At 43.4% G+C, this 23,445-nt stretch overlaps 2 protein-coding genes across 2 annotated transcripts; one reads left to right on the top strand and one right to left on the bottom strand.

Moving 5' to 3' along the window:
- Positions 1-14,346: 14,346 nt before the first annotated feature.
- On the top strand, positions 14,347-17,106 carry LOC125514763 (putative 12-oxophytodienoate reductase 11). Its single transcript, XM_048680118.2, has 4 exons — positions 14,347-14,595; positions 15,119-15,390; positions 15,743-15,919; positions 16,417-17,106. Exons 1-4 carry the CDS (start codon positions 14,525-14,527, stop codon positions 17,007-17,009), a joined length of 1,113 nt encoding a protein of 370 aa, XP_048536075.1. The 5' UTR covers positions 14,347-14,524; the 3' UTR covers positions 17,010-17,106.
- A 919-nt stretch (positions 17,107-18,025) lies between these two features.
- On the bottom strand, positions 18,026-21,813 carry LOC125514761 (replication factor C subunit 3). Its single transcript, XM_048680116.2, has 9 exons — positions 21,505-21,813; positions 20,716-20,932; positions 20,257-20,336; positions 20,016-20,175; positions 19,762-19,843; positions 19,542-19,671; positions 19,396-19,459; positions 19,232-19,300; positions 18,026-18,507 (listed from the first exon to the last, which is right to left on the bottom strand). The coding sequence occupies exons 1-9, from the start codon at positions 21,680-21,682 to the stop codon at positions 18,408-18,410; spliced, it is 1,080 nt and encodes a 359-aa protein (XP_048536073.1). The 5' UTR covers positions 21,683-21,813; the 3' UTR covers positions 18,026-18,407.
- Between the last annotated feature and the right edge of the window lie 1,632 nt (positions 21,814-23,445).

The following is a 23,445-nucleotide window of genomic DNA, read 5'->3' as shown; positions in this document are numbered from 1 at the left end:
TCAGAAATGTACGAAGCTATTAGGGTGAGGACCCATGTGGAATGGTGTCGTGGTGTACAAGTGTCAAGAAAATATAAAACTTGCTATAAAGTGATTAACACTAGCAAGAAAATCTAAAACTTGGTGAATGATTAATCAATGCTACATCACCACAGATTGCCCCCCAAAATTCTCTGACCATTCAAAATAGTGAAGGAAATATGCCCTAGAGGCAATAATAAAGTTATTATTTATTTCCTTACATCATGATAAATGTTTATTATTCATGCTAGAATTGTATTAACCGGAAACATAATACATGTGTGAATACATAGACAAACAGAGTGTCACTAGTATGCCTCTACTTGACTAGCTCGTTAATCAAAGATGTTTATGTTTCCTAACCATAAACAAAGAGTTGTTAGTTGATTAACGAGATCACATCATTAGGTGAATGATCTGATTGACATGACCCATTCCATTAGCTTAGCACCCGATCGTTTAGTATGTTGCTATTGCTTTCTTCATGACTTATACATGTTCCTATGACTATGAGATTATGCAACTCCCGTTTGCCGGAGGAACACTTTGTGTGCTACCAAACGTCACAACGTAAATGGGTGATTATAAAGGTGCTCTACAGGTGTCTCCAAAGGTACATGTTGGGTTGGCGTATTTCGAGATTAAGATTTGTCACTCCGATTGTCGGAGAGGTATCTCTGGGCCCTCTCGGTAATGCACATCACATAAGCCTTGCAAGCATTACAACTAATGAGTTAGTTGCGAGATGATGCATTACAGAACGAGTAAAGAGACTTGCCGGTAATGAGATTGAACTAGGTATTGGATACCGACGATCGAATCTCGGGCAAGTAACATACCGATGACAAAGGGAACAACGTATGTTGTTATGCGGTCTGACCGATAAAGATCTTCGTAGAATATGTAGGAGCCAATATGGGCATCCAGGTCCCGCTGTTGGTTATTGACCGGAGATTTGTCTCAGTCATGTCTACATTGTTCTCGAACCGTAGGGTCCGCACGCTTAACGTTACGATGACAATTATTATGAGTTTATGTATTTTGATGTACCGAAGTTAGTTCGGAGTCCCGGATGTGATCACGGACATGACGAGGAGTCTCGAAATGGTCGAGACATAAAGATTGATATATTGGACGACTATATTCGGACACCGAAAGTGTTTCGGATAAAACCGGAGCACCGGGGGGTTACCGGAACCGCCCGGGGGGTTAATGGGCCTCATGGGCCTAAAGTGGAGAAGAGGAAGGGGCTGCCAGGGCAGGCCGCGCGCCCCTCTCCCCCTAGTCCGAATTGGACAAGGAGGGAGGGGCGGCGCCCCCCTTTTTCCTTTTCTTCTCCCACCTCTCCTACTTGGACAAGGAAAGGGGGGGAATCCTACTCCCGGTAGGAGTAGGACTCCTCCTGCGCGCCTCCTCTAGGCCGGCCGCACCCCCCCCCCTTGGATCCTTTATATACGGAGGCAGGGGGCACCCTAGAACACACAAGTTGATCCTCGTGATCGTTCCTTAGCCGTGTGCGGTGCCCCCTTCCACCATATTCCACCTCGGTCATATCGTTGTAGTGCTTAGGCGAAGCCCTGCGTCGGTAGAACATCATCATCGTCACCACGCCGTTGTGCTGACGGAACTCATCCCCGAAGCTTTGCTGGATTGGAGCCCGGGGAGCGTCATCGAGCTGTACGTGTGCTAAGAACTCGGAGGTGCCGGAGTAACGGTGCTTGGATCGGTCGGATCGGGAAGACGTACGACTACTTCCTCTACGTTGCATCAACGCTTCCGCGTCGGTCTACGAGGGTACGTAGACAACACTCTCCCCTCTCGTTGCTATGCATCACCATGATCTTGCGTGTGCGTAGGAAAATTTTAAAATTACTACGTTCCCCAACAGTGGCATCCGAGCCTAGGTTTTATGGTTTGATGTTATATGCACGAGTAGAACACAAGTGAGTTGTGGGCGATATAAGTCATACTGCCTACCAGCATGTCATACTTTGGTTCGGCGGTATTGTTGGATGAAGCGGCCCGGACCGACATTACGCGTACGCTTACGCGAGACCGGTTCTCCCGACGTGCTTTGCACAAAGGTGACTTGCGGGTGACTGTTTCTCCAACTTTAGTTGAACCAAGTGTGGCTACGCCCGGTCCTTGCGAAGGTTAAAACGGCATCAACTTGACAAACTATCATTGTGGTTTTGATGCGTAGGTAAGATTGGTTCTTGCTTAAGCACGTAGCAGCCACGTAAAACTTGCAACAACAAAGTAGAGGACGTCTAACTTGTTTTTGCAGGGCATGTTGTGATGTCATATGGTCAAGACATGATGTTGATTTTATTGTATGAGATGATCATGTTTTGTAACCGGGTTATCGGCAACTGGCAGGAGCCATATGGTTGTCGCTTTATTGTATGCAATGCAATCGCGCTGTAATGCTTTACTTTATCACTAAACGGTAGCGATAGTCGTGGAAGCATAAGATTGGCGAGACGACAACGATGCTACGATGGAGATCAAGGTGTCGCGCCGGTGACGATGGTGATCATGACGGTGCTTCAGAGATGGAGATCACAGGCACAAGATGATGATGGCCATATCATATCACTTATATTGATTGCATGTGATGTTTATCTTTTATGCATCTTATCTTGCTTTGATTGACGGTAGCATTATAAGATGATCTCTCACTAAATTATCAAGATAAAAGTGTTCTCCCTGAGTATGCACCGTTGCCAAAGTTTGTCGTGCCCAGACACCACGTGATGATCGGGTGTGATAAGCTCTACGTCCATCTACAACGGGTGCAAGCCAGTTTTGCACACGCAGAATACTCAGGTTAAACTTGACGAGCCTAGCATATGCAGATATGGCCTCGGAACACTGAGATCGAAAGATCGAGCGTGAATCATATAGTAGATATGATCAACATAGCGATGTTCACCATTGAAAACTACTCCATTTCATGTGATGATCGGTTATGGTTTAGTTGATTTGGATCACGTGATCACTTAGAGGATTAGAGGGATGTCTATCTAAGTGGGAGTTCTTAAGTAATTTGATTAATTGAACTTAAATTTATCATGAACTTAGTACCTGATAGTATCTTGCTTATGTATGTTTGATTGTAGATAGATGGCCCGTGTTGTTGTTCCGTTGAATTTTAATGCGTTCCTTGAGAAAGCAAAGTTGAAAGATGATGGTAGCAATTACACGGACTGGGTCCGTAACTTGAGGATTATCCTCATTGCTGCACAGAAGAATTACGTCCTGGAAGCACCGCTGGGTGCCAGGCCTGCTGCTGGAGCAACACCAGATGTTATGAACGTCTGGCAGAGCAAAGCTGATGACTACTCGATAGTTCAGTGTGCCATGCTTTATGGCTTAGAATCGGGACTTCAACGACGTTCTGAACGTCATGGAGCATATGAGATGTTCCAGGAGTTGAAGTTAATATTTCAAGCAAATGCCCGGATTGAGAGATATGAAGTCTCCAATAAGTTCTATAGCTGCAAGATGGAGGAGAACAGTTCTGTCAGTGAGCATATACTCAAAATGTCTGGGTATAATAATCACTTGATTCAGATGAGAGTTAATCTTCCAGATGATTGCGTCATTGACAGAATTCTCCAATCACTGCCACCAAGCTACAAGAGCTTCGTGATGAACTATAATATGCAAGGGATGAATAAGACAATTCCCGAGCTCTTCGCAATGCTGAAAGCTGCGGAGGTAGAAATCAAGAAGGAGCATCAAGTGTTGATGGTCAACAAGACCACTAGTTTCAAGAAAAAGGGCAAAGGGAAGAAGAAGGGGAACTTCAAGAAGAATGACAAGCAAGTTGCTGCTCAAGAGAAGAAACCCAAGTCTGGACCTAAGCCTGAAACTGAGTGCTTCTACTGCAAGCAGACTGGTCACTGGAAGCGGAACTGCCCCAAGTATTTGGCGGATAAGAAGGATGGCAAGGTGAACAAAGGTATATGTGATATACATGTTATTGATGTGTACCTTACTAGAGCTCGCAGTAGCACCTGGGTATTTGATACTGGTTCTGTTGCTAATATTTGCAACTCGAAACAGGGACTACGGATTAAGCGAACACTGGCAAAGGACGAGGTGACGATGCGCGTGGGAAATGGTTCCAAAGTCGATGTGATCGCGGTCGGCACGCTACCTCTACATCTACCTTCAGGATTAGTATTAGACCTAAATAATTGTTATTTGGTGCCAGCGTTGAGCATGAACATTATATCTGGATCTTGTTTGATGCGAGACGGTTATTCATTTAAATCAGAGAATAACGGTTGTTCTATTTATATGAGTAATATCTTTTATGGTCATGCACCTTTGAAGAGTGGTCTATTTTTGATGAATCTCGATAGTAGTAACACACATATTCATAATGTTGAAGCCAAAAGATGCAGAGTTGATAATGATAGTGCAACTTATTTGTGGCACTGCCGTTTAGGTCATATCGGTGTAAAGCGCATGAAGAAACTCCATACTGATGGATTTTTGGAACCACTTGATTATGAATCACTTGGTACTTGCGAACCGTGCCTCATGGGCAAGATGACTAAAACATCGTTCTCCGGTACTATGGAGAGAGCAACAGATTTGTTGGAAATCATACATACCGATGTATGTGGTCCGATGAATATTGAGGCTCGTGGCGGATATCGTTATTTTCTCACCTTCACAGATGACTTAAGCAGATATGGGTATATCTACTTAATGAAACACAAGTCTGAAACATTTGAAAAGTTCAAAGAATTTTAAAGTGAAGTTGAAAATCATCGTAACAAGAAAATAAAGTTTCTACGATCTGATCATGGAGGAGAATATTTGAGTTACGAGTTTGGTGTACATTTGAAATAATGCGGAATAGTTTCGCAACTCACGCCACCCGGAACACCACAGCGTAATGGTGTGTCCGAACGTCGTAATCGTACTTTACTAGATATGGTGCGATCTATGATGTCTCTTACTGATTTACCGCTATCGTTTTGGGGTTATGCTTTAGAGACGGCCGCATTCACGTTAAATAGGGCACCATCAAAATCCGTTGAGACGACGCCTTATGAACTATGGTTTGGCAAGAAACCAAAGTTGTCGTTTCTTAAAGTTTGGGGCTGCGATGCTTATGTGAAAAAGCTTCAACCTGATAAGCTCGAACCCAAATCGGAGAAATGTGTCTTCATAGGATACCCAAAGGAGACTGTTGGGTACACCTTCTATCACAGATCCGAAGGCAAGACATTCGTTGCTAAGAATGGATCCTTTCTAGAGAAGGAGTTTCTCTCGAAATAAGTGAGTGGGAGGAAAGTAGAACTTGACGAGGTAACTGTACCTGCTCCCTTATTGGAAAGTAGTACATCACAGAAATCTGTTTCTGCGACACCTACACCAATTAGTGAGGAAGCTAATGATAATGATCATGAAACTTCAGAACAAGATACTACTGAACCTCGTAGATCAACCAGAGTAAGATCCGCACCAGAGTGGTACGGTAATCCTGTTCTGGAAGTCATGCTACTAGATCATGATGAACCTACGAACTATGAAGAAGCGATGGTGAGCCTTGAAGCCATGAAATCTGAGATGGGATCCATGTATGAGAACAAAGTCTGGACTTTGGTTGACTTGCCCGATGGTCGGCAAGCAATTGAGAATAAATGGATCTTCAAGAAGAAGACTGACGCTGACGGTAATGTTACTGTCTACAAAGCTCGACTTGTCGCAAAAGGTTTTCGACAAGTTCAAGGGATTGACTACGATGAGACCTTCTCACCCGTAGCGATGCTTAAGTCTGTCCGAATCATGTTAGCAATTGCCGCATTTTATGATTATGAAATTTGGCAGATGGATGTCAAAACTGCATTCCTGAATGGATTTCTGGAAGAAGAGTTGTATATGATGCAACCGGAAGGTTTTGTCGATCCAAAGGGAGCTAACAAAGTGTGCAAGCTCCAGCGATCCATTTATGGACTGGTGCAAGCCTCTCGGAGTTGGAATAAACGCTTTGATAGTGTGATCAAAGCATTTGGTTTTATACAGACTTTCGGAGAAGCCTGTATTTACAAGAAAATGAGTGGGAGCTCCGTAGCATTTCTGATATTATATGTGGACGACATATTACTGATTGGAAATGATATAGAATTTCTGGATAGCATAAAGGGATACTTGAATAAGAGTTTTTCAATGAAAGACCTCGGTGAAGCTGCTTACATATTAGGCATAAAGATCTATAGAGATAGATCAAGATGCTTAATTGGACTTTCACAGAGCACATACCTTGACAAGATTTTGAAGAAGTTCAAAATGGATCAAGCAAAGAAAGGGTTCTTGCCTGTGTTACAAGGTGTGAAGTTGAGTCAGACTCAATGCCCGACCACTGCAGAAGATAGAGAGAAAATGAAAGATGTTCCCTATGCTTCAGCCATAGGATCTATCATGTATGCAATGCTGTGTACCAGACCTGATGTGTGCCTTGCTATAAGTCTAGCAGGGAGGTACCAAAGTAATCCAGGAGTGGATCACTGGACAGCGGTCAAGAACATCCTGAAATACCTGAAAAGGACTAAGGATATGTTTCTCGTGTATGGAGGTGACAAAGAGCTCATCGTAAACGGTTACGTTGATGCAAGCTTTGACACTGATCCGAACGATTCTAAATCGCAAACCGGATACATGTTTACATTAAACGGTGGAGCTGTCAGTTGGTGCAGTTCTAAACAAAGCGTTGTGGCGGGATCTACATGTGAAGCGGAATACATAGCTGCTTCGGAAGCAGCAAACGAAGGAGTCTGGATGAAGGAGTTCATATCCAATCTAGGTGTCATACCTAGTGCATCGGGTCCAATGAAAATCTTTTGTGACAATACTGGTGCAATTGCCTTGGCAAAGGAATCCAGATTTCACAAGAGAACCAAGCACATCAAGAGACGCTTCAATTCCATCCGGGATCTAGTCCAGATGGGAGACATAGAGATTTGCAAGATACATACGGATCTGAATGTTGCAGACCCATTGACTAAGCCTCTTCCATGAGCATAACATGATCAGCACCAAGGCTCCATGGGTGTTAGAATCATTACAGTGTAATCTAGATTATTGACTCTAGTGCAAGTGGGAGACTGAAGGAAATATGCCCTAGAGGCAATAATAACGTTATTATTTATTTCCTTACATCATGATAAATGTTTATTATTCATGCTAGAATTGTATTAACCGGAAACATAATACATGTGTGAATACATAGACAAACAGAGTGTCACTAGTATGCCTCTACTTGACTAGCTCGTTAATCAAAGATGGTTATGTTTCCTAACCATAAACAAAGAGTTGTTATTTGATTAACGAGATCACATCATTAGGTGAATGATCTGATTGACATGACCCATTCCATTAGCTTAGCACCCGATCGTTTAGTATGTTGCTATTGCTTTCTTCATGACTTATACATGTTCCTATGACTATGAGATTATGCAACTCCCGTTTGCCGGAGGAACACTTTGTGTGCTACCAAATGTCACAACGTAAATGGGTGATTATAAAGGTGCTCTACAGGTGTCTCCAGAGGTACATGTTGGGTTGGCGTATTTCGAGATTAGGATTTGTCACTCCGATTGTCGGAGAGGTATCTCTGGGCCCTCTCGGTAATGCACATCACATAAGCCTTGCAAGCATTACAACTAATGAGTTAGTTGCGAGATGATGCATTACAGAACGAGTAAAGAGACTTGCTGGTAACGAGATTGAACTAGGTATTGGATATCGACGATCGAATCTCGGGCAAGTAACATACCGATGACAAAGGGAACAACGTATGTTGTTATGCGGTCTGACCGATAAAGATCTTCATAGAATATGTAGGAGCCAATATGGGCATCCATGTCCCGCTGTTGGTTATTGACCGGAGATTTGTCTCAGTCATGTCTACATTGTTCTCGAACCGTAGGGTCCGCACGCTTAACGTTACGATGACAGTTATTATGAGTTTATGCATTTTGATGTACCGAAGTTAGTTCGGAGTCCCGGATGTGATCACGGACATGACGAGGAGTCTCAAAATGGTCGAGACATAAAGATTGATATATTGGACGACTATATTCGGACACCGGAAGTGTTCCGAAGAAGTTTCGGATAAAACCGGAGCACCGGGGGGTTACCGGAACCCCCCGGGGGGTTAATGGGCCTCATGGGCCTAAAGTGGAGAAAAGGAAGGGACTGCCAGGGCAGGCCGCGTGCCCCCTCTCCCCCTAGTCCGAATTGGACAAGGAGGGAGGGGCGGCGCCCCCCTTTTTCCTTTTCTTCTCCCACCTCTCCTACTTGGACAAGGAAAGGGGGGAGTCCTACTCCCGGTAGGAGTAGGACTCCTCCTGCGCGCCTCCTCTAGGCCGGCCGCACCCCCCCCCCTTGGATCCTTTATATACGGAGGCAGGGGGCACCCTAGAACACACAAGTTGATCCTCGTGATCGTTCCTTAGCCGTGTGCGGTGCCCCCTTCCACCATATTCCACCTCGGTCATATCGTTGTAGTGCTTAGGCGAAGCCCTGCGTCGGTAGAACATCATCATCGTCAACACGCCATTGTGCTGACGGAACTCATCCCCGAAGCTTTGCTGGATCGGAGCCCGGGGAACGTCATCGAGTTGTACGTGTGCTAAGAACTCGGAGGTGCCGGAGTAACGGTGCTTGGATCGGTCGGATCGGGAAGACGTACGACTACTTCCTCTACGTTGCATCAACGCTTCCGCGTCGGTCTACGAGGGTACGTAGACAACACTCTCCCTTCTCGTTTCTATGCATCACCATGATCTTGCGTGTGCGTAGAAAATTTTTGAAATTACTACGTTCCCCAACAAATAGTTAGCGGAGAATAGATGATGAAAGATCTGCATATTACTATTAGATTCATCAAGGGCGTGGGTTGCCCAAAGCCCCAAAGGGAGAACACTTGTTCCTTGATATCAGAGCATTTATTCATTGATAACTTTGCATAATAAAATTAGAAATGGAGTATCAAGGCGTCTTTACTTGCTTATCTAAAACATAAGCTTGGCAATACCAAGGCTTGCCAACTATTGACACCTTTATGTGAGATAGACAAAACAACTCATAGCCAACCTAGTAGTTACTAATATTTGGCACAATGCCAAACATTAGCATGCCAATTTATGCCAATTTTTGGCAGCAAACCAATTATGCTCTTAGCACCAACATGGTAGTGCACATGTTCTCTCTCATGGTGTATAGAATTCAATAGTGCATAAAACCAAAAGCAAAAAAACATGGGACATGTAAAAAAGGAGAGAGAGAGAGAGAGAATGAACAATTATAGGAGTTGTGAAGATGAACACATACTTGTCTGACGCTTGCTTCATCATATTGTTGTAACTAAGCTCTAAGCACCACAAATTCTCCTTCATGCAAAGCTAGAAATGTGAATTAGATGGTGGTGATGGTTATTTCAACATGGTCCTTACCCATCTATTAATAAGTATGGTGATGAAAGGAATGGGGCTGGATAACCATTGAGTGGAACTTGGGAAAATCTAGTACCTCCATGTTCTTTTAGTTTTACGGTTGCTTGTACTTCCACATTTTGAGCCGCCCACACACATTGCTTATTTATCCGAGTTAGCGGGGTAAATTAATGCTACCAATCGGTGAAAGACAGAAGTGCAAACTACCAGCTGGCTACCTACTCGAAATCTCCACATGCACATTCTCCAAATGCACAAACATTCAGTATTAGTACTAGATCTTCATTATTAGTATTAAATAATGACATCCAGTGATTGATTTTTACTTGGCTAGGCTGCTGGTATTCCCTCATATTTTTCTTAAGTTTGCTATGAAAGGACCTCATTAGTTCTAACTAACACGAGTGTTACATCCTCCCCTATTTATAGAATTTTGACCTCAGTATATTATGGGAGTTTTTAAGGTGCCTTTTTCAGTTTGCGATGAACTTACTAGGATGGTAAGAGGCTTTTATTGGGGAGCTGAAAAGGGTAAAAGGAAGGTGCATTGGCGTGCATGGAATGATCTAATGCAACCCAAAAGTAAGGGTGGTGCAGGTTTCCGTGACTTTCGTATTTTCAATCAAGCATTACTAGCTCGGTAAGCATGGAGATTGATTTCGAAGCCAGACAGTCTGTGTGCACAAGTGTTGAAAGCTAGATATTATCCAGATGGTAAGCTTGAGGATACTGTTTTATCTGGAAATGCATCTTCGTCTTGGCAGGCTATTAGTTATGGTCTTGATTTTCTGAAAAAGGGGATTATTTAGAGGATGGGCAATGGAAGAAGCATACAGGTTTGGCGTGATAACTGGATTCCAAGGCCCTTTTCCTATAAACCCATAACGCTCCAAGGAAGATGTAGAATCTGTTTTGTTTCGGACTTGCACAATGAGAATGGTTCGTGGAATCTTGTCTTATTGCAAGAATTTTTTCTGCTGGCGGACATCGCTGAGATAATGAAAATTCGGGCATCACGCGGTTGGAGGAAGACATGTTGGCTTGGGGTCCTGGAAAATACGGAACTTTCTTAGTTAGGAGCGCTTACCAATTTGGTTTTGATGAAGCACACAGAAGCACACCAACTGGTTCGAGTTCCATCCGGATGGTCGAAGGTTTTGCTGGAGACTTATCTGGTCAGCTGATGTGCCCCCAACAATTCAGAATTTTGCTTGGCGGGTGGCTACAGATTCTCTGCCCACATGGAGGAACAAACACAACCGGGGCCTTGAATCAAATGATCTATGCCCGGTGTGCTCTATGGAACTTGAAGACAGTTTTCATGCACTTTGCCGCTGCACACTGTCAAGGATGCTTTGGGATACAATGACAGATGTTTGGTCCTTGCCTAGTATTAATTCCATGCAAAACATTGGTAAAGAATGGCTGCTACATGCGTTATAGCCTCTTTCAGATATTGAAAGGTCCATGCTACTAATGTTGTTGTGGCGGGCGTGGCATATTAGGAACGAGGTGGTCCATTACAAACCGCCACCGCCTATGGAAGCCTCGAGGCGTTTTTTGGTGAGCTACCTTGATTCTCTTGTCGGTATTAAGATTGACCTGCCCTTGGATGTAAGCAAAGGGAAATCTTTTGTCACTTATGATAACCCTTCTAACTGGTCAACTGCATTTACAAGAGAGACGGGGCCTAAATGGAGTGCTCCCAAGGCTGGCTGGGTTAAACTTAGTTCTGATGGTTCTTATGCAGAAGATGGCTCAGCGGGCGCTGGCATGGTGTTGAGAGATGACAAGGGTGAGATTATTTTTTCCTCTTGTAGGCAACTTTTTTCATGTCGAGACGCTCTTGAAGCGGAATTATGTGCATGCATGGAAGGGCTCGTTTTCGATCCAGAAAAGTGAGCTTCCTATCGAGATTGAGATGGACTCTATTGTTGCAGTAAAGTTGATCCAGGCAAAGGAGGTGGATAGATCAGTTTATTCATCGCTCATTAAGGAGATTAGATATCTCATGTCTATTCGTGATTCGTGTATTACTCATGTTAATCGTAGCCAAAATAAAGTTAGTGATATCATAGCTAGATTTGCTTGTTTAGAAGGCAGAACCATGACTTGGATCGGTTCAGGTCCTACGGCTGCTATGGAGCTTGCTACGACTGATTGTATGAACTTCTTGAGTTGAGTAATACATTATTCACCCGCAAAAAAAAGCATGCACACAATTCATCTTCTTTTTGCCCCTGGCTGCCTCCTCTTTTATGTGGTTGCTCCATTGGACTTTTATAAAGCAGATGATCCTTTTTCTCTAAACTTGTTTTTTACATCTAAAATTTCTATTGTATGGGTGTGATGATTTTAGTGGTATCAGAACATTTGTTCACATGATAATGTACTAAGCATAAGAAAATTTGGAACTAGAGCTTCATGGAGTGTTTACTAACTTTTTTAAAATATAAGTAGACTCATGCATGGACTAGCATCAACATGTGGTACACATGCTCCGCTCTTATGATTTACATAATTCAATAGTATGAATAGTGTACAAAGTCAAATAGTGCGTGAGACCAAAAAATAATCATGGACATGTACGAGAGAGAGAGAGAATAAACAACTAAAGGTGTTTCAAACATGAACAAATGTTGATTGACGCTGGCTTCCTCAGATTGTTGTAGCTAAGCAATGTGATGTCTTCTTGATGTAAAGCTAGCGATGTAAACTAGACTTGGTGATGTTTAGTCAACATGGTCTCTACTCCTTTATTTATAGACACGGTGGTGAAAGGAATGAGGCTAGATAACCATCTAAATATGTCCCTTTACGTTATGTACAATGCTTATCTCTCTGAGTCAGCGAAGTAAGTTAATGTTACCTGCCGATACAAGTCCGGAGCACAAAATATCTAGTCCTACTGCTACATTTAAGGAACTGAGAGTAATTTAAGAAACTGAGAGCATCTACAACTGGAACCTCCACTAATTTCCTGCTAAACATTCGGGCGGACAATCTACCTAAACACTACCCAAACATAGAAACACCACCCAACCAGACCCCCCAAAGCCAGCCCAAATGGTTGGGCTATCCAACACCCGTCAAACCCAACCCATAAGTGGGGTGTATTTGGGGCCGCCTGGACACGGCCAGACGCAGCCGCCACGTCGGACCCGATAGGTCGGTCCTACCCCAAACCCCTTCAAATTGACCAAGTTCGCCAAATTGATCGCACTACTCTTCCTATCTTTCACGTCTTCGAGACATTTCCCTCCTCCACCCTTGCTCCGCTTTTGCGTCGCTGCCCTCGTTCGCCGTCCTAGATGTCGACGGCCACTACCCCGTCCCACACTCCCATGGACTATTGCTTGACAGAGTTCGTGAGGGTCCCAATCACTGCAAGCAAATCGGGGTGGAGGGGTAGACTGACAAGCGACCGTGCTAAAGAGGAACCAGCTTGTGATGAAAAACAATTGGGAGACGAAGAGGGCCAAGTGTGACGGATATTTTTTCACAAAGGATGAGGAGAGGTACAGCTCTTCTTGGATGTGTAAAGAGAGAGGATAAAGTTTGATCAGGAAAAGATGAGAGAGAGAGAGAAATAGGAAAATAGGAAATTGAAAAAGCGAAAACAATGCAATCAATTGAACTCAAGAGAAGTTGAGGCTTGCGAAGAACACGACGCTAGCCTTTCTCTTGAGTAAGAAGTGACTCAACCATATGGTCCTCTTAATTCTCCCTCAGTTTCTTATATACTCCCTCAGTTTCTAAGTATAATTTTTTTAGAGATTTCAATAAAGACTACATACGAATGTATATAGACATATTTTATAATTAGATTCACTAATTTTGTTTCTTATGTAGTTCGTATTGAAATGTCTAAAAAGACTTATATTTAGAAACGGAGAAAGTGCTAATTAAAGTGTAAATGACACGAGCCTTAAACACACGGCATACGATCGTCCCGTGGCGGAATCTGGCGACTAGCTAGTAAGGGCATGTACAATGGTGGCATCACTATACTGGTGCCCCATGCTCCACCTAGATAAAAGGTAACTGAAGCTACTGTTTAGTTCTACCTTCATCCAACGGAAGCAGTAGTAGTGTTCTCAGGTTTGGTAGCTTTTTCTCTGTACAAAAAGGTAGCAAGGTACTGTTGAGCTCAGCAATGGTGTTTTCCAACACTTTCCCATTGGCTGCCTTGCACTTTTTTCACGGGAGAACCAGCCTCCTCTGCAGGATCCCGTCTAGCGCTGCAAGCAGCATCTTTTTCTCAGGTTCAACTATCCAAGCCGACTTGGCAGCTTGGGCACCGGTCCATCCTGGAGCGTTGGCCTTGCCCTAATGCGGAATCACCGGTGGAGCAGAAGCTGTGACCGTGACAATGAGTGGCCCGCCCGCTGTCCACCGCCAAACACCGACAACGTGAAACGAGAGCTCGAGGAATCCACTCTCCACGACAGTCTCTTCCTCCCCGAGCAAGGCGCGCGCCCACCATGACCCGTCGCCGTCAACGAGGATTGAGAACAGAGGATGATCCCGTCGCGGAAGGCGAGCACACGCCGACGGAGAGGCTGGCCGCGACCGCGAGCGTCACCGCCCAGCATAGTAGTCGTAAGTCGCAAGCCGTCGCTCGACTCGGACCTACAGCATCTACCCAAGACGCCCGGCATGTGCCACACGTGCTGCACTGCACACCATGAATCTCAACAAGTGGTTTTCTGTGCTGCGCCGGGAGGACTACATCATCAGTGACATCGACAAGAGGTTGTGGCCCGCTGGCCTTCTCTCAGTGATCTCGAGAGTCATACTGACGGCTAGCATAGCATGCTAGCCGTCAGGAGTACAAGTCTCAAGGAGGGCAGATTCGTTGAACCTACGCCTGACGGCTACTAGCATGCAAGTTTGGACTTCGGTTCCTCTGCCGAGTTCTTACAAGGAGGGCAGCTTTGGCGGTATATAAATGAGGAGCGCCCAGCGGAGGAGGAAGAGATCGAGAGAAAGAAGAAAGGAACCAAAGAAGAGAGGAAGGCAAGATGAGCAACGCAGCTAGCGCAACCCCCCTCCTCGCCCCCTACAAGATGGGGAAATTTGATCTCTCCCACAGGTGCCATTCTCCTTCTCTCTCGTTTCCCTTTTAAGTAGATGATTATTACTGAACATCTAAAATTCAACTGGGTTGCGTTGGGCCGTCGCAAAGAGTGAAAATTTACCCGCATTACGTTTGTGCAAGAGATGTTTCAACCCAAAGTTTTGGTGTTTTCCTCGTCAACTCAAATCGTCTGTCATTGCCGTTGCCGAACAGTTTCTCTAGTACTCCCTCCGTCCGGAAATACTTTCTTCAAAATAGTTGTAAATGGATGTATCTATAACTAAAATAAGTCTAGATACAACCATTTCAAGGACAAGTATTTCCGGACGGAGGGAGTAGATGGTTAATGAACAATTATAAACCTAAAAGAGTCAATCTGATGAATTTTCTGTGGAAATATGGTAGCCACGAGACCCTAAATTTTGTTCGCGTGTGCGGAAGAACGTGTCCAATGAATTCTGCCATTCTTCTTTTTTTTTTTTGCCTGATGAGTGATGACCCACTTGTTCCTGAGAGCTTTCCTTTTTTTTCTGTTCAGGGTGGTTCTTGCGCCGCTCACGAGGCAGCGGTCGTTCGGAAACGTTCCTCAGCCCCATGCCATACTGTATTACCAGCAGAGAGCAACCAAAGGAGGCCTCCTGATTGCTGAGGCCACTGGAGTTTCAGACACTGCTCAAGGGTACAAGGACACTCCTGGCATCTGGACCAAGAAGCAGGTAGAGGCATGGAAGCCGATCGTCGATGGGGTTCATGTCAAAGGAGGGATATTTTTCTGTCAGATTTGGCATGTAGGAAGAGTCTCCAATCATAGTAAGTTTACCAACTCTGACATAAGCTTGTCCTCAAACTAAACTTGATACTATAGTAGTAATTACTACCTCTGTACCAAAATATAAGACTTTTTTGGTTTTGCATAAGGCATAAAAAACGTCTTACATTTTGCTACGGAGGGAATATTTCACAAGCAAGAAGGCCTCAAATTTACTTTAGATTTTTTTGCTCGACAGTTTACTTTTTTACATTCTGTACGATTATTCACCATTTTATGGCAGCATGAGTCACCTCATGTTTCGCGTAAATGAAAATGCATTAGTAGCCTCATTCTTACTCCAATAATCCTGTTTTTCTACTTCACTGACACATGTTCGTTATCCCTGTGCAGATTTTCAGCCTAATGGGCAGGCTCCAATTTCAAGCACCGATAAGCCAATCAAACCTGCAACGAGAGCCGATGGCATAGGATTGGCTAAAATCTCAACCCCTAGGCGACTACAGACTGATGAAATCCAATTGGTCATCGAAGATTTCAGGGTCGCTGCTAGAAATGCAATTGAAGCCGGTAAGTTCCAATATTCTGACATTCTGCGCTCCAAATGTTAAAGAACAGGCTAAGATTATCATTCATGTTACAGACTTGTCATTCACCCAAATTAGTGCTCCCTCCATTTCAATTTAATACGCATATTAGTTTTGTCTTGGGTCAACCTTTGTAATTTTTGACCAAAAATGTTAACATCTACAATACCTATTAAATAAAATATCAAAATATATTTCATGATGGGTCTAATGATATTGATCTAGTATTGTGAATGTTGTTGTCTTTTTATATAAACTTAGTCAAACTCCACAAAGTTATACTTCAAATCAAACAAAACTAATATGCGAATTAGATTGAAAACGGAGGGAGTATCAGGAGAAAATCAACAATAAAAGGTTCTCATGAATGTTGTGTCAAGTGTCTAACAACCAACAAGTACCTACTGAGTTATTCAACATCGTCTTGACTACTCCTGAAGGAAAGGGATTTCTAACCTCAATGCCCTGCATGGTGTGTAGGATTTGATGGCGTTGAAATCCACGGAGCTCATGGTTATTTGATTGATCAGTTCCTGAAGGACCAAGTCAACGATCGCACCGATAAATACGGTGGGAGCTTAGAGAACCGTTGCCGCTTCGCGCTAGAAGTAGTCCAAGCCGTAGCTGATGAAATTGGAGCTGATAAGGTTGGCATAAGGCTTTCGCCCTTTGCAAGCTACTCGGATGCATCAGACTCAAACCCAGAAGCTCTGGGCCTATACATCGCACAGGCGCTGAACAAGCTTGGAATCCTCTACTGCCACATGGTGGAACCGCGGATGGTGAATATTGGAGAAAAACTCGAAACCCCGCACAGCCTTCGCGCCATGAGGGATGCTTTCAAGGGAACATTCATCGTGGCTGGTGGATATGGTAGGGATGATGGAGATAAAGCGATCGCCGATGGCTATGCTGATTTGGTTGCATTTGGGCGCTTGTTTTTGTCCAATCCGGACTTGCCCCGGAGGTTTGAGATAGATGGTCCTCTCAACAAGTACAATAGAGATACTTTCTACCTCTCTGATCCAGTTATTGGATACACTGACTACCCATTTCTACCGTCCGATGTCTGAATGGACCTTTCAGGAGTGAATACCTCCTTCCTGTCATCAGATCATTACCTTATGTATTGGCATTATATTAAAGAAATAAGGCCATTGTTTTCTTCTCGCTGCTGTGTGTGTGTGTGTATGCTGGATCACCACTTTGTATCTTCCCCCTATGGGGTGTTTAATTGAACGTCAGGCTTCAGCCTTTGGGTTAGAACGGATTGCATATGTGATGTACAAAAATAAAATGAAATTGAGAAGCCAATTAATAATAATTCCGATTTCTTGCCAATCCCACACACTCAATACTTAAATTGGTGCAGCAGTAAATTTTGAGTATGCAGGAAACGGGAAAAATGCTACTACTAGGTTGCCTTGTGAATCCAGCATAATCAGTACAAGTTTGATTTATTTATTTATTCTGCACCTAGCCCACTGCACCCAATGCCTAAATTGGTGCAACAGAAAACTTCAGTTGGAGTTGCTTAATTTGGAACCTGCAAGACCTTCAGGATTTAACCCTTTAACTGATTATTATATCTAAATTCCACTGGTCAGTTAAATGTAAATACCTTCAGTTTCTGTTTTAGTCTGATAAAGTTCAACTTTGCTGTCCTTCAAATTCTTGAAGTGAAAAAAAGGGAAGAGGATCTACTGGACTCTCAAGCTTATCGTAAAAGTAATTGTGCAATCACGCTTTGGAATGAAAATCCCTAATATTACCTGCCATTGTCTCAAGTAAATGTCAGGCTCACAGATTACAGAATCTTATTCTCAGCTTTAATTGTTTATATCACCACCTACAGAACAGTGAAAAGCAGAATTATAAGTACGCGCATAAAAATGAAAGCTGTGTTATGGTTCCTTCAGCATCAGACGTGTTGAAAAAATCCTACTTTGGAACTTTATTTCCAGTGCTGATTTTTTTTATGTGTAGTTTTAATAGAATTATCACCATCACATTCATTTTGTGGGCAATGTATCATGTTCAAAGAAGAGCATTTATTGTTTTACTTTGCAACCATACAGAACCTAAGAGCTGATCAAAATAATTGCTCATCTTGAATTTTGTTTCCACAACAATACTGCGCAACCTAATTAGTTGAGTTGAGAATGACTCCCTACCTCCATCCCAAAAAGCTCGTCTTAGATTTGTCTGGATATCGATGTATCTAGATTTTGGGGACAGAGGGGGTAGCATGCACCATACGTCCATACATCACCTAAACCTGACAACAATCAGTTACAGTTCAGTTCTAAAACACCTTCCAAGATCCCAAGCAGCTAGCACGCCGAGCAGATGAGCGGATCTAACATGAGAATTTTCTGCTCAATGCACTTTGAAGTAAATACAAAGGAGATAAATAAGCTGCCACAACATTTCCAGATCCAAGTAGGCATCCATGGTGGGCCATGTTCAAATTAGTCTGCAGCAGCAACCATAGCCGTGCGTGCAGTCGTGAAAGTCGAGATCAGTGCCCCAAGCTGAAGTTTATCATTGCAGGCGAAGGTAAGCCGATACCTGCACAGTAAACAAGAGTATATGTGATGTCAATAACGTTGCTGGCTGTTTAAAGAGGCACTGCTAACAGAGTTGTCCTACTTTTGGTCCCCAGTACTTGGGGAATTTAACCTTCAAGAAGAAAGTCAAAAGATGAAAATGGCCATCATACTTTCCTAGCAGAAAATAACTCAAATGCCCAGAAATATTTCCAAGGATCGTTTTATGTCAGTGTCCAATATCTAATACGGTACCACCTAAAAATTTTCAGATATGCAGAGCTTTTCCACAAGTAATTACTTCAACGAAACATGTAGAGAATTCACTTTCTGAAAATCGACAAGTCAGAGACATGTAAAGAATTGACATGGGAAGTTGACCAAACAAAAATTGTGATTTGGAGTGTGGTGCTGTTTCGGCAACATGATTTGTGTGACTAATTGCCATTCTAAGTTGACTAAAGTCTAGAGGAAAGACCATACTCGTCAGGCCAGCCTGGTCATATAAATACATAATGCTAGCCTCGGACCCGTTACAGTTACTGAACTATGGTCACTTACTTGTGTGAGCTAAAACGACTACTGGAATGACATAATACACATAAATCATCAAAACAAATGAGAAGTGAGCATACAGTGCCACTGTTACAGTTAGATGTCAATTTGAGCATAATCAGCAGCAAAATATAATTAATCGAGGATAACTTTGATCAAAGTTCAACTTTAAAAGGATGAACAGGACATACTCGATATCTGCCAAATCATTGATCAACTTTACTCGTACATTGGATGGCATTTTTATTTTGAACACAAACCTGCAAGAAATTAATTGAAATAATTAAAAGAGGGCTTACTAGGATATTGAGAATAAGGAAGTTTAGAATGTACGAAAGGCAGGGGGAGCACTTACATAGTGACCTCCCGTATGATATCAATCAAGGCCAGACCTTTTCTCATCTTCATATCAGCTATATCTGAAAAGATAAGGACACAAATTGCATTAGGCACACATTTAGACCATGAATTATGAAAGATGGTGATGGCGATTAAGAGTACGTTTGAAGCTGGTTGAAAATGGTTCATTTAGTAACCAAAACGCTATCTGCTCAATATCTTTAGGCATGGGGTTTCCCGTGCAAAGGTAGACAGCTTCTTCTGTTATTTGCTGGGATGCCATGTGTGTTGACTGCACATAAAAAGGCAATGTATGTCAGTGTCAAACTAAAGGTACATCAGCTCATGAAAACAAAACAATGTAAGGTTACTCAGACGTAACCTGCAATATATTCAATGACTTCCTCATGTCACCGTTACTTAACCGCACAAGGGCAGTCAAGCCACCCTCATCTACATCAAGCCTGCAAGAACAAGCATAAACTTAGTGCCAGCATACTCGTAGATATACAAAAATTACTGACTTCGCAAGTCCCAACACGGTAATAAAGGAAGTTAAGCATGGAAAACTGAGGAGCCTGACAACAGGTCTATATTCCTAACATAATCTTACAACTAAAAAAAAAGTGTGCTCACCCCTCAGATTTTATTATATGTCGAAGACGCTCAGTAACATGAGAGCCATCAAGTGGAGCAAACCTAAACCTAGTGCACCTTGATTGCAGTGCCGGGATGATTTTGTTCACATGATTGCATATGAGTGCAAACCTTGTGCTCCTTGTATACTTCTCAATGACTGCAGGTAGGATCAGTGTAAATAGATATAATGAAAATAATAATATCATATGGGCAAACAATGACTAAACAACAGAAAAACCTCTTCGCAATGCAAATTGTGCATCCTTGGTCATGGCATCTGCTTCATCCAAGAGGACCAACTTAACAGCAGGCTTTGCTCTACAAAATTAACAGCCTTGTGAAGAAGTGAACAATGCAATAGTTGCAATAAATCATCACTCTTCAATAGTTCATTCAACCATACGAGCAACCCCAATGCAGTTAAGGAATCAAGAGTGTATGAAATAGACACATGCAAGTACGCCACTCTACCACAAGTATTTAATTCAGATTGTAATTGCATACTTGCAGTGACCCTCATGTTAAAACTAAGTGATCCTACTGCAGTCCACATTAGAACAATAATAGATGGAGCACATGGAATGAACAATAAAACCAAGCACGATGTGAGAACATGGACACCCCTCACCCCCACGCATGCAATAAAAAAGGATATATTCACTTTTTTGGAAAATAAATTATAGGACTTGGTATATACCCAAAAGAGAGGCTGTGTGCACTAGCAAAGTCCTGTATCTGCTGCCTTACAACACCAATTCCACGTTCATCTGATGCATTGAGCTCCAGAATCATGTTGCCATACTGTGCGCCATATATCTTCCTCGCGACAGCTAGTATTGTCGATGTTTTCCCAGTGCCAGGTGGACCGTAGAGCAACAAATGGGGAAGCCTATTCTCGTCTGTAAGTCTGTCAACTACAATAAAGAAAATGACATAAACTCGTTAGATCACCTCAAAGAGCCGTGCAGAAATTACATAATCATGCATTAAAGGTGAAAAAAGGCAAGTTAGAACTAGGTAATAATGATATGTTACGGCTTAATGGTCTCAAAATGTGTGGCAGCATACACAGAGCTTCATTTTGGGTCGAAATACCCAATATCAGTACTGCCCAATATGACAACAGCTACACACGGAAACTAATTCTCACCCGAAATCGCAGGTAACATTAAACATGTAAACTGCAAATTTCCAGACACTAAGTAAGCAGTGTAGAACTATCCTAAAGCGTCAAACAAATCCTACTGTGCCCCAGCTATATGGAACCACCAAATTTCAGCGGATCACTGGTGAATCCATACTACATGGCTATTCAACCGAATCCACGCACCATATCTACCTTAACGTGGTAAAACCCACCAACCCGTCCAGCACAGAACCCCTATCCAAAATAAGGGTTCGCCACAAGCTGTCACCAAACCAGGCAGCGGCCGAAGAGCCGTCTGAGGTGGTGAAGGTCGGAACCAAGGGGGGAGCGGGCACTCACTGGTGTCGACGATGTCGCGGTGGGCGGCGACGTCGGCGAGGGACTGGGGCCGGTACTTCTCGACCCAGGGCGAGGACTTGACGGCGGCGGCGGCGGAGAGCGGCGCCTTGCCCTTGAAGGCCGGGGGCGCGGCGGCGCCGTCGATGTCCATCGGAGCGGCGGCGGCGGCGCCCGCCATGGCGGAGCAGCGAGAGGCGGAAACCCTAGGGTTGGGGGAGGGATTTGGGGGGGAATGGTTGGCGCCAATTCCAAACCCCTCGCCCTCCTCGGCGAGATTTTAGCGAGATCTCTCTGCTGCGGTCAAGGTTGGAGTGGGGACTGGTCAGTGGGTGGTGCGGGGCGTCGCTCGAAGTGGGCTGGCCATGTCTAGGCTCGAGCCCAATTCAAGCCCTAGGCCCAAGCCTACCTGTGCCGTATTTTTCTTAGTGGGTTTTCCTTAGCAAGGCTTTGTGTGTTTTTAGAAGGAAGTTGGCCCTTTTATTATACCTTATTACTTACATGTACTCCCTCCAGAGTGTACTTCCAACCTTATTGGAAAGCCAAACTTTTTATATTTAACTGTATTTATATAATAATACATAAACATTTATGCCATCAAATTAGTAGCATTAGATTCATGATAAAATATATTTTCATCATATACCTATTTGGCTTCACAAACATTAATATATTTCTACACAAACTCGGTCAAACTTTGAGATAGTTTGACCCTCTAACAAAATTGGAAGTGCACTCTTTAAGGACAGATGGAGTATGCAATAATGTTTTTTTGTGCGGGAAATACTTCCAACCTATTGATCAAATTGCCTCAAAAAAATCTATTAATAAAATATTATGGAGTATAAAGAACACCCGTAACAAAAAATACATCCATGCTCATGGACCACCTAGCGACGACTGCCAGCACTGGAGTGAGTTGAAGGTGTGTCGTCGTCATCACCCTTGTCTCATAGGAGTCGGACAAACCTTGTTGCCATAGACAGTCGAAAAGTCATCGTGCAAAAGCCAACAACCATTGTTGATGAAGAGAAGCAATGATCGGAAGGAACCAATCCATAGACACATGAACGCAGACGAACGAATACCGGATCCACACGGATCCATCGAAGGCAAATACCAACTGAATCCCATGAGATCCCCGGAGACACACCTCCACACGCCCTCTAATGATGGGGGATGCAACGCCAAGACTGGGGTTGGGCGGGAAGAATTTTATTTCATCTTCAGGAAGACGCCACCGCCTCGGCTTCCTAAACAGAACACAAACACTAATCAGACAAAAAAAATCAAGGGGCGAGATCCACCACACCCCCCCCCCGGCAAAAAAGAAAGGTCACAGGAGACGAGGCAAATCGACGTCGATGTCGGTGGGAGGTGGGGAAACCCTAGATTCATGGGAGTCTCTCATGGGTCATGGGGGAGAATGTTTCGTGTTATTATGATCCTTCTTGTGTGCAGTAATGTTGCATGAGAACCACATGAAACGGAACAATCGGTATGGCAGTTTTTTTCTCACACCATAGCCAAGATCATTTCTTTGCTCCAAAAAAGAAAGACAAATTCTTACTGTAGAAAATAGGGATATTGTCTTTATTTACCATTAGAAAGAGAATTTGATGCCATACAGTGAACACGTGGTTTTCAAAGATTACGGCCACGAGAAAACAAAAATACGAGGGGTTCTTCATAAAGTAAAAATAGTGCCACGTGTTGGTCATTGTATTTGGGTTGAAAGCTCATTTTTGTAATTGTACTTAAAAGTATATGACCAATACAATCACTATATACAGCTTGAGGTAATTATATCCTTCACTGTATAGCTTCGTATTTTTGCTACTTTTACCGTTCAAATTGCCTACACCGCAAATAATGCAGCCTAGTCAGCCAACGTCCTCTCTCTACCTTTACGCAGTGTCACACCTGGCCACTTGTCTAGTGTGA

Source organism: Triticum urartu, chromosome 6A (genome assembly GCF_056163025.1).
Source record: "Triticum urartu cultivar PI428250 chromosome 6A, HENAU_Tu73, whole genome shotgun sequence".
Lineage (NCBI taxonomy): Eukaryota > Viridiplantae > Streptophyta > Magnoliopsida > Poales > Poaceae > Triticum > Triticum urartu.
Note: the sequence above shows the minus strand (reverse complement) of the source record. Positions and strands in the feature narration are given on the sequence as shown.

Coding starts and splice junctions, on each gene's coding strand:
- LOC125514763 (XM_048680118.2), top strand. CDS start 14,525: ATGAGCAACGCAGCTAGCGCAACCCCCCTCCTCGCCCCCTACAAGATG. Junction 14,596..15,118: donor AAATTTGATCTCTCCCACAG/GTGCCATTCTCC, acceptor TTTTCTGTTCAG/GGTGGTTCTTGCGCCGCTCA. Junction 15,920..16,416: donor TAGAAATGCAATTGAAGCCG/GTAAGTTCCAAT, acceptor CATGGTGTGTAG/GATTTGATGGCGTTGAAATC.
- LOC125514761 (XM_048680116.2), bottom strand. CDS start 21,682: ATGGCGGGCGCCGCCGCCGCCGCTCCGATGGACATCGACGGCGCCGCC. Junction 19,844..20,015: donor CATATAATAAAATCTGAGGG/GTGAGCACACTT, acceptor TTGTTCTTGCAG/GCTTGATGTAGATGAGGGTG. Junction 19,672..19,761: donor AGTCATTGAATATATTGCAG/GTTACGTCTGAG, acceptor TTTTATGTGCAG/TCAACACACATGGCATCCCA.